General features: G+C 43.8%; 1 protein-coding gene across 1 annotated transcript; it reads right to left on the minus strand.

Moving 5' to 3' along the window:
* Positions 1-20: 20 nt before the first annotated feature.
* On the minus strand, positions 21-10,771 carry tgfb3 (transforming growth factor, beta 3). The gene is made up of 7 exons (XM_023275474.3): positions 9,989-10,771; positions 5,503-5,666; positions 4,070-4,199; positions 3,809-3,916; positions 1,972-2,128; positions 1,215-1,368; positions 21-1,121 (listed from the first exon to the last, which is right to left on the minus strand). Exons 1-7 carry the CDS (start codon positions 10,332-10,334, stop codon positions 963-965), a joined length of 1,218 nt encoding a protein of 405 aa, XP_023131242.1. The 5' UTR covers positions 10,335-10,771; the 3' UTR covers positions 21-962.
* Positions 10,772-10,964: the final 193 nt, after the last annotated feature.

The raw sequence follows: 10,964 nt of genomic DNA on the forward strand, positions 1-10,964 counted from the left end.
GTGAATATAAAACCAATCTCTCCAACTGTCCATTTTTTTAATTAAAAAAGTGTTTCCAAGAGTAATAAGAAAAAACATTTACAGTTTGTGATCTAGTTAAGTTCACTTAGTGACATACATCATCTCATACAACAGAAAGGCTTCACTTTTAAAACAAAACAATCCCTGGAATCACCATCCTGTTGCATTACAGAGGTAAACATAACCATGGAAATACTACTTTGAAATAAAGATCGGTTTCCAGCATGTTTTCTTTTTTCCTAAGATCATTTTTTATTCAACAGCATTTAATCCTAAACAAACAGTGTTGTAGGGAGCTGTGGCGTGCACAGCGTCAGTTTCCAGCTTTGGACATTCAAATGTGTCCTGTGTGTGTCAGGGCCAGGAGATGTGTTTGCTCTCAGCAAACAATCATTTTTTTATGAGACCCTCTTTGACGCATGCTGAGTTTTGTCTGCATTCTCGGGCATTTTCTCTTTTATTTTTTGGCTGCAATGATTTCATGTCCTTGAGAATGTGTTGGTCATATCATAGCAAGACAATTATTGTTCTGTTCCTCTTTCAATGAAAACAGGCTTTCATTACCAATATTCATGTGAGGTTCAGGCTCTTCAAAATGCTGAAATATATATAAAAACAACAACATGAGAAACACCGATGTCGAAAGGCAATTGATGAAGGTCAATGAGAGGTCTGATGGGTTTGAGAGCGCTGTTGGTGAAGTGGTGTCTGACAAGTCTTCTAGGGAAATGCTGCCAATGATCGTGAGCAAAGTGGTGGATTGCTTTTTTTTTCCTTTCTTGAGAGAGAGCTTGGGCAAGGCTGAAGCAGGAGGGAGGGAAAGAGGTACTCATGGAGGACAAATTGTACCCTGTCCACTTTAATTCCTCATACCCGCTTCTGAGTAGTGCTTGGAGCCGTCACATCCCATGTCTCTCGGCGGGCTCTGAAGCCCCGAACTTTTAGCTGCACTTGCAGGACTTGACGACCATGTTTGAGAGCTGCTCGACTTTCGGGGAGCGACCCACGTAGTACAGGATGGTGAGGGGCTCCAAGTCCTGAGGAACACAGCAGGGCGAGGCGGACGCTTCGGGGTTCAAGGTGTTGTAGAGGCTCAGCAGCTGCAGAAGAAGAAGAGAGACGAGGTAAAGGATCAACACCCACACCTCCCAAACAGATTCATGATTTTAATATGTTGTGGCACTTTGACTCACCGAGCTGTGGGTGGTGTCAGCGCTGCGTAGGTAAGGACAGGGACCAGAGCAGAAGTTAGCGTAGTACCCTTCAGGCTGATGGATCCACCTCCAGCCCAAATCCTGCCGGAAATTAATATATAGTGGTCGCACACAGCAGTTCTCCTCATAATTGCTGCAGACAAGAGAGGAGAGACAGGGTTTTGATGTCATGGATGACACAATTTTAAGAGCTGTATACATTTTCCACCCTATAGCCTCAGTGTGAGATGAGAGAGAGAAGTTCAGAAATTCCACTCTTAGGTGTGCCCTTATTTTCCCTCTTGGAGTCAGCCCAGGTGTCTCTGGTACTGCCTGTCAGTCTGACAGAGGAAATCCAGAGCTGAGGAGACAGTGTGTAAGAGGAGGTAGCATTCACTAGTACTGGGACAGATCCTGACTTGTATCAGCTAATACCTCTGCCATGCTCCTCTGGGTGATTAATAAGTATATCCTGTGTATTCTGTGCCCACGTTCATTTCTTCCCTGTCACCTTTTTGAGATGAGAAAACCGATATTCTCATTTGATGCCGCTTTGACTTGTGTACAACCTGACAACATAACCTCCTGTCTGCGAGGCTATTTATGTGCAACATTCGAAGTAGCACAGGGCTCAGATTTCTGAACTTGGCGGTGCATGTGAGGCCAGAGAAATTATTTTACAAAGCTGAAGACAATGAACAATACTCCGAACAGTACATTGCATTTTCCAACCCAAGGAAATAGAAATGGGCCTCACTTGAAGCAGTAATTGGTGTCAAGTGCCCGCTTGCGCCTGCGGGAGGAGGTCTGGGCATCCAGCCTGTGGGGAGGCAGCATCATGAGGATGAGGTGGGGATACAGCTGCTCCTTCTGTTTTTTCACACGGCTCGAATCATCATAGTCGGCTTCCATCCCTGCAGGAGGAAGTCACTTAGTCAGGAGAAGGCCAGGAACAAAACTTGCACAAAGACACCTGAATTAAGTGGAAGCATAATTTAACTGTAATCAGCGTTGTCAATTCTAGCTCTTTATATAAATCTAATCCCTCTGATCGGCTTCACTCATTTCTGGCTTACTTTTCATCCCTTTCTGTATTTAACACCGGTCCCTCTAACTTCCTCTGCTCTCCCCCTGGGCCTGTGTCTGCTCATCCAATCTATCCCTGATAGCTAAAGCAGTGGATATCTCAGGAGAGATGCTGCTGGTGGATGTGTACGGCCCTCTTTAATTTGGGGCCAAACGTCTGAGCGCCGTGGCAGCACATTCCTTGTGGCCAAGCCAGTCAGGAGTGTTCCCAGGAACGAGGGCCCGGGGGCCCCAGTTTTAAGTGAGATACCAGATCGATTGTATTCCCATGCTCTGTGTCTCTCTCTTCCTTTTAGAAAGGAAACCCATTATCTTAACAAAAAGGCCTCGATGACTATCGCTGCGAGAGGAACATTTTGATGACTGGACTGAAAGTAACTTTTGTAATAAGAGGAGTATTGTGTTATTGTGTTAGATTTGTCCTGAGAAACACTATTATAGGGCAAATTCTGCACTGTTACTCAAAAGCAGTGCCTGAGGTAACCTAAATCAGAACCCAAAATCTAAATGTAAATGCACTAAAACAAGAAGGATGTTTTTGCAAATTGAGAAACTAATATACAAAATAGACATTTAGCATCAATTAGAGTTAATTCTACATGTCTAATACCTGCCATTTACACAAGCACTAGAGCCCTGTCTGGCAACATCCACTGATGATTAATTAGCTAAAAATAATTATGAAATCTTAGAAACATCTACAACAAGCACTACAAACTAAGTAGTCAAAAAGAACTCCTTGAATCAACTAATCTTGAGACCCACTAATAAAAATCATCCAAAAAACCAGCAGCGCCTTAATAGCGCTAATCAGAATAAACCAGATTTTTCAAACAAAGACGAGATGCCTATCTGGAACACTGGACAAATCAAACACTAGTCAAACAAACTAAATCGCTATCTGGCTCGTGATCGCGAATACAAGCTGGCTGAACATCTTTTCACTCTGAGACTGAGAGATGAAAAGCAGAGACAAACGCTGACCAAACACAGACTCAGCGACCACAGTCTGGACACAGAGGCTGGACGACACAGAAAACCTTGGAAACCTGAAGAAGAAAGAGTCTGCGCTCCACACACAATGAACAAGACTGAGATATTTTAAGGAATTGTCGAGGGAATACGCCTATTTGGTTTCCTTCTGACACATTCATAGAATATCTGCCTTTAATACAAGTATGAAGCTACAGATCTATATTAACTGTTAACTTTAACTCTCAGCAAGAAAGCAAATATCCAACTGTTCCCCTCACCTCACATTATGCAGGAGATCATGAACTGAATCTGACAGCATCATCCAATCTGTATCTAATTAATTTCAAACATAACTGATGTTGACTTTTAAAAACACATTTCCTACTCGAATGCACTTTTGCTCTTTTGTCTACTTGCTCATCGGTTTGAACCTTCATACCTCGTCAAAATGAAATTAAATCGAGCACTTGGAAAAACAGAAACGCTTTCTGACGCAACTCCAAACCACTTAAAATTATCAAATGCAATCTCACCTTTGAACTTGACCTCTAGCACCTCGTTGGCGTTCTCAATAATGTCCCCATTAGGCCTGAAAGTGTGGCAGGGACAGTGCACACTGATCTCCAGGCCAAGGTTGGTCTCTGAGGAGGGAAACCAGAGCAGGGGGATGTAAGGAGATGGCATTTTTCCCTGAGGCCATTATCCTTCGTTTTTTAAATGAACCAGTGCTTTTTTTTTTTGGCAGGACATGTAATAAGGTGCGATGCGAGGAAAATTTGAGGTGTCCCACTCACGTCGGTACATCAGCCACTCCCTCACTGTCTCTGTAACATCAAAGGAGACCCACTCAGGCGTCCCCTTGGTCAGGACGTTCTTGCCCCCGATGTAGCGCTGTTTGGCTTTGGGGTCATCTTTCTGGAGGATCTGTGGAGGAAAGATGAAAATGTGACCCAGCTGCATAAACTCTTTTATTTTTACACACACGCGCACGTGCACACACACACACACACACACGCATATCCACACAGAACCGAGGCTGTCTGTCTGAGCCAGACTCTCCAGGATGCCTTGGGCCAAATGTCTACTCTTCATGGAAAAAGTGACTCCCTGTGTTGATATCCCCATTTTGCAAGTTAATGCCTGCGTGTTACCCTCTTGCCAGTGAGAACCTGGCTGTCCTTCACGTCAGCCATTCAAACTTTGACTTAAGCTTCTCAGATGTAGTGTCACACAGTTCAGATCAAAGTACCTCTGAGGGCATTTATGTCCTGTGTTATCGTGTCAAGAACAAAAAAAAGCAAAAAAACAAAAAACAAAAAAGAAACTGGAAAATACAACGACGAGTTTCAGACATTTATATCTCCAGCAGCACCTCTCTGAACAAAGGTGTTTATCTGTGGTGCGAAATGTGTGTTTGGCTGGTGGGTACGAGCACTTAGCCCCACAGCAGCGCCATGGATAACCAGGTTCCTGAACATTGTCAGCATCTAATCTGTCTTCCTGTGGGAACGAGGGGCCAGAGGACTGCCAGCGTCAGCCCGCTGCCAATCAGCTCCAGTCTGAAAAGTGTGGGGGCGAGTGAGCGGCTCCATTTACTCCCCCGGTGGGTGACCCTGCCTCTATCTCCTCCTAGGCCCCTGGAAACAATCTGAGGGCCTGACAGTCTGTATTCAGCTCTGGCCAGAGCCTTGCCTCAGAGGCGGTATGCAGTCCGGAGACGCTTGTCTCCCTGGCAGGAAATGTTGGAACCTGATCATTACTCCTAGTCTCTCACGGGAGATTAATGAGGCAACAGGAAAAAAAAAAATCTATTCTTGCCACCCCACACACAGACATCTACCAGATGTATGCCTTAGCACACTTCAAAAAATGCTCATAAACAGAAAAATGCAGGGGGCAGATCTATATATGCCTTACTTGATCTAACGTGGATGGACAACTGCTTTGAGATTGACAACTATAACAAAGAAAAAAAGTGCCAAATGGTAATCTGGGGTTTCTTAAAGACGGCTGCACAAGCTCTTAAATTTGACCTAATGTAGAATCCATTTGACTATAAGCACATGGAATAATGATCAGCACTTGAAAAGAGGAGAGAGGGAGTTGGACACCCTAATATAAATGTTTTCATCTTTCCCACTGACCTACACAGGCCTTCTGAGAGAAATAGAGCACATAACCCCCCTGTGCTCTGCTAACAGTGGAAACCAACGGTCAGTTCACACACCTGGTAGAGCTCAATCCTCTGCTCGTTTTTCTTGGCGCTGGGGTTGGGGATCCGCAGGGCTCGAAACTCAGCCCGGAACAAGTTGGTGGCGTTCTTCTCCATGACGGACACATTGAAGCGGAATACCTTGGAGGTGATACCCTTAGGGCAGTAGGGGAGGTCATCTGCAGGTAAAGTGGAAATCATGACTCATCAGAGGCTTTAAAAGAAGTTACGAAATATCTCAGATTGGAATTCTCATTTTATTATTACCTCATTGTGTACATGTTATCAAAGCCTATTTTCCACTGACTTCCAAGGGTGGACATGTTTACCTCCTTATTATTGATGAGCTTTTTGCAGAGGATTCCCCTAAATAGTTTACAGATAAAAACAAAAGTTCCACCTTTTTTTTTTTTTTTTTAACTATTTCTAGTCCATTCCATGGAGCCATTACCAGAAACCATCTGCTTATACTTTGAGCAGTCCAAGTTAGCAACAAGTTGAAGTCATGAAATGAAAACCAAATGTCCCATGTGGTACTGGAGCAGGCTACAGTGGGACAGCAGCGTGCTCCTCCTCCCAACAGCACTTGAGCCCAACAGGTGCTCCGAGGGCTCGGACGGACGCCAAGTATTCCCTGGAACTTGGAGGTTTAGCCACGAACATGTGGACTCGCATACTGGAGCAGAACAATACCTGAGCAACCAGTGAGGAGGGAGACCATCACGACAGCACTGAGAATGTGTTTGACCAACAATAACCTGCTGTGCGACTGAACGTAGTGTGTGTTTGGGTATGTGTGTGTGATTGCACGCTGACCTTTGGCAGGATCAGATAAATAAATGGCCACACTGTGATTCTATCTGAAAAGCTTCCTGTCGCATTGAAGCCTTTCCCCCCTTTTTTATACCATAAAAACCATTGAACAGTTTATTATTTTAACAGGCAGAGCACATGCAGTGTTGAGCAAAACAAGCGCATAGCAAACTTTTTATGAGCCAAGTGGAAACAGTCATTTACAGCCAAGCCTTGGCTAATTTATTACCTCAAGCTTAAGCTTTATGACCAAGCCTCAAGATTTTGCTGGTGGTTGAAAGGGGGCATTGCACCTTTAGCTGATTTGCACCTCATGCAAGTTTTTTGGGACAAATGGAAACTCAGAAGTCGAGTTGTTTCTGTGTCATGCGAAAGGAACTTTCACATCTCCAAGTATCTGTACTTCATTTGACCCATAATCCTATTTCAGTGTCCTCCCAGTCATTATCTGATATTTCCACAAAGTTTTTTTTTCAACTTTCCCTATTTATAGGTGACCTTTTCAGCATTCATCCCCAGCCACATATCTGTCCAGTGTTTCCACACACACAATCTATAAGGAGGAAACCTCAGTAGTCTTTTCCTCCCCCTCACTCACTACTCCGTCTCCCCCCTCTGTCTCCCCCACAGAAGGTGGAAAGCCCCACTTCGAGGGGAGATTTGAAATTCTAATCAAGTCTTTGGTTTCCTTTTGGATGACCTCATTTTTCCCATTGCAATGGTTTTAGGTGGATTTCACATTATGGCTTATTTTTGCCAAGGGTCTGAAAGGTAATTTGTTCCATGTTGGTGAGTGGAGGGGGATTGCTTGGATAATTAAAATGAGCTACATTCACTAATTTTTTGACCCCTTCCATTTTTAGATGTTAGCTCTTCAGACTGCGTGTCAGGATGCTGACACAAGCTTAACCTGGAAACAGTTTGACAAAGCACAGGTTAATATCGACAAGCTTCTCCGGGGTCTAATTTCTACCAGTAAATCCACTCAGAAATGAGAGATTTGGGGTTTATATGCTAATTATTTGATTTTAAAAAGCTATGTAGACCCACTGTCGTACCTAATGATTTAGTTAAATAACACACCCTTCTTAGATCAGATTCTAATTAGAGAATTTATTCATTTTGGGTTTTACTGGGAGATATTCTCATTAACATGTTCACAAAAGTGCATTTATAGCCACGTATAAAAGCCCGGATAACAAAATGGTGCCCATTTGATTTCATTTGCGTATTATCACTCAATTAATTTGAGCATAGGCGGGTTTTAAAGGTTTTAAATGAGGAATCTAGAAGTGAAGTTGCACAGACAGCCTTGGGACAGACTAGTTCTGGAATAAAGCCTCGCATTAAGAGCCTTGTCCAGACCACACCTGACATCCGCTCAGCCTTCCTGTTTTTGGGATCCTCTCATGACACAGAAGCTCCCTGATAAAAGCTCTCAGGAATCACCTCTCTTTGCCCTTTTGCCCAGAGGATAGCCGGTGATGTCAGTCTCTCCAGAGCTTTGAGGAGGTAAACAAAGGAAATACGAAGCACAAGTCGGCAGGTGCTAGCCAGCTGCTGTGGTGTCTAGATGTCATAAAGCATGACACAAATTTCTCTGCAAATGCATTAGCTGGCGTTTTCTATTATCTGCTTAAATTGCAGCATCTGGAATTTGAACTAGTTTGCCCCGATGGAAAACTTTCACTCACCAATTACCCAAGAAACAGACATTAAGGTTTTAGGGTGCAGGTTTTTTCTTTATAAAGTCTAATTCCTCCATCCATCTGACTGTACACTCCGACTACTACAGGCCACAACAGATGATGAGATAATACGATGGACCTCTGCTGTGGAGAAAAACAACTTTTTCCCACTTGATTAAAGATGAGGAAGCAAAAATGGTCAAGGCGTGGGAGTGAGCTGGAGAGATGCTGTTTCTCTGGGATCAGGCCAAAGACCTCTGTCTCTGTTTGTGCAGATGACATCATCTTTCTACTATCCCATATATCAGATACCCTGCTGTCCTCAGCGCAAGTCCTCATTTTTTCACTGACCCAACGATGAGTCAATGATTGGCTTGAAATTTCACTGAAACTGCACGTTCCAAGTTGCAAGGCATAGTTGGTCAGTGGATTCCTGAAATGCTATCGTGCCACAGTGCCGTACACCCTGATGCACCACAAAAAGGAAGCTCTAAACTGCTGCCCTGTCTCAGCTTTGCTTCGCCTGCTCATAAAGGGCAAATACCTTGATTTGCATTAGTAGTAGCGTCTCGCAAAGTAGTCTGGAGCAAGCGATGCATTCAAGTATGAGAGAAAAGTTTCTGTTTAACTTCTTAACTGAGCATGAAGAAAAAAAAAACTTGACTATATTCCCAAACACTCCCACCTTCCAAAAACAGTGAATGTAAAACTCATTATGTCCAGCAGGAATGAAAATGAACTACACTGCAAAATTATCAAGGTGACAGACATTATGTTCCTACACAGTGCAACATGCCCAGCGCCCCTTAAAATTACATAATGGAAAGGGAGAGAAAAGTGTTAATTAATGTATGTTGGCGCCTTCTATTAATTTGAGTAATATCTTCCATGGATAAGCGGTCGGGCAGAAGGTGTTGCCAGTAGTAAGGGGAGTTCGTGTCTTTATTATCACCTACAGTATGGCCTACAGTTTGAGACCAGTGATGTGTCCTGGGCACCTGGCCATCACTGATCCCACTCCTTAGACCTCTGTTTGTTTTGGGAGCTCTGGCTACCTCTGACCAGTGGATAAACCCCGAGTTGTGTATTTTGAATGTCAGAAGCACTTTGTGGGACCTGTAAAATGGATTTGATTCAGGGCTTATGCTGGAAGCGGCAGAAGCTCTGCTCAGTGTCACAGCGCAGCACAAACACCTGTTGATTTCAAACTGGTAACACCACGCACTAACCGGCCTCTGACCGTAAAAGCAGGCACAAATCCAGGTGCTCCATTTAAAAATGGACTTTCTCTGGAAGAATCTGCTGCTCAGTGAGCTTCTGCTTTTGATTTCTGGAACAATCAATGGGCCATAGTTTATACAGGAAATACCAATATGGATGAACAAGGGAATAAGATCATAACAAGGAGCTACTCGAAAAAGAAATAGTAGGGAAATAGAAAGTGAGTAACAGTGGATGAAAAAGATTGGGGAACTCAGGGCCAGAAAATGGAGATGAGGTATTGGAGTTGGCAATAAATACTAGACTTAACAGCCTGAGAATTTTCCTCGCTTAGGAATGTGTCAGACTTAGGCTGGAGTTCCCATGGCTTTGGTGTGAGGTATGTATGAGGAATGGTGCTCATTCCAATTAGACTGTTTACTTTGCCCTCTCCTTTGCGCGACGCTCCGCTGCTCGCTGGCGCGTCTGTGCGTAAAAGTTGCACAGACACGAGTGGAGTTCAGACCAGCTGGAAAAATTGCAGTTTTTTTGCTTTTTGACATTGTTACATCGCCTCATTGTCATCGTGGCATGATAAAGGATTCGGTTTTGTGTGCGTAAATGCATTTGCACGAGTAAATTTTGGATAAAGTTTTGGATAAATGCGCATGGCACACAGGCAAAATAAAACACGCCAATACTATACTTCAAATCACCTGCATCTACAACAGAAAATGTTTAATGGATGAGAATGGGGAGCTATACATGTGAATATGCATGACCAAAAACAAAAAACTCACTGTTTTCTGGCGGACCATTGATCATGTTGAACTTGTAAATCTCTTTGGCGTAGTACTCAGTCTCCGTGTTATCCTGCCCGCAACTCTGCTGCCGGTCTCTCCCCAGCTCCTCAATGAGCTCCTTGGTGCTGTTATAAAGGGCCAGAACCTGAAACGGTACCTGACTTGGACCTGTTGTTTGAGGCGGACTGGTCATCCGGAGTTTACTGAGAATCTGTCCCCGGACCGCCTCCACTCTCTTTTTCTTGATGTGGTCGATGTCCACAGTGGTGCAAGTGGAAAGCGAGAAAGTCATTGTCACACAATTTGAGAGGAGGAAAAACAGAAGTGCTTTGCCCAGATTCATATTTCACTCTGCGTTCACTCACAACCGAGGCTTGTCAAGTAAAAGAAGAAGAAGAAGAAAACAAAAATCCGATTTGAATAGAATCCCTTTTATCTTTTCATTCAGGTCGTGAGTGAGTTCTGTTCCTGGAGGAATCCCATTTTCTCAAGTGCTATGTCATCTTTGCAAAATGCGCATTTGCATGGGAGCAAATCCGTGCCATTTTGGAAAATAACCTCAATTCTTCATCAAAACTCTTAATTATACTCTTCATTCCCTCTTGCCTCATTCAAGCACCTCTCCTCTTTTTGTTTCTCTTTAGTTTACAGCGGGCCGATGTCTGCACCGTGGTTTAGTTTCTCCATCGCATTCAGGCTCTTTCCATCCACTTGTGCTCATGGAGTCAGTGCGCCTCTGTTATCTGCCCGCAGTCCAACCTCAAACACACTCAGACGCTTTCCACTCTCACTCACACTTTATAGTCACAAGCTGTGACGTTTCTGAAGGAGGGGCAGCGAGTTGTAGCTGCGCTCGGACAATGAGATTTGTCCTACTCCGAAATAAAACTTCAAATTTTAATTTGCCAAATCTGTTTTTGAGTCAAATGCGCGTAAAACTGGGTTTCGCAAGAGAAACAATGGATTGCATTGA

This window comes from Amphiprion ocellaris, chromosome 20 (assembly GCF_022539595.1).
Source record: "Amphiprion ocellaris isolate individual 3 ecotype Okinawa chromosome 20, ASM2253959v1, whole genome shotgun sequence".
Taxonomy (NCBI): Eukaryota; Metazoa; Chordata; class Actinopteri; family Pomacentridae; genus Amphiprion; species Amphiprion ocellaris.

Bases quoted from the DNA above. Each gene is read 5' to 3' on its own strand.
- tgfb3 (XM_023275474.3), bottom strand. From the start codon at position 10,334: ATGAATCTGGGCAAAGCACTTCTGTTTTTCCTCCTCTCAAATTGTGTG. The intron at 4,200-5,502 runs GTGTGTGAACTG...TTTCCTCCACAG, and splicing joins AGAGGATTGAGCTCTACCAG to ATCCTCCAGAAAGATGACCC. The intron at 1,122-1,214 runs GTGAGTCAAAGT...CTTCTTCTGCAG, and splicing joins CTGACACCACCCACAGCTCG to CTGCTGAGCCTCTACAACAC.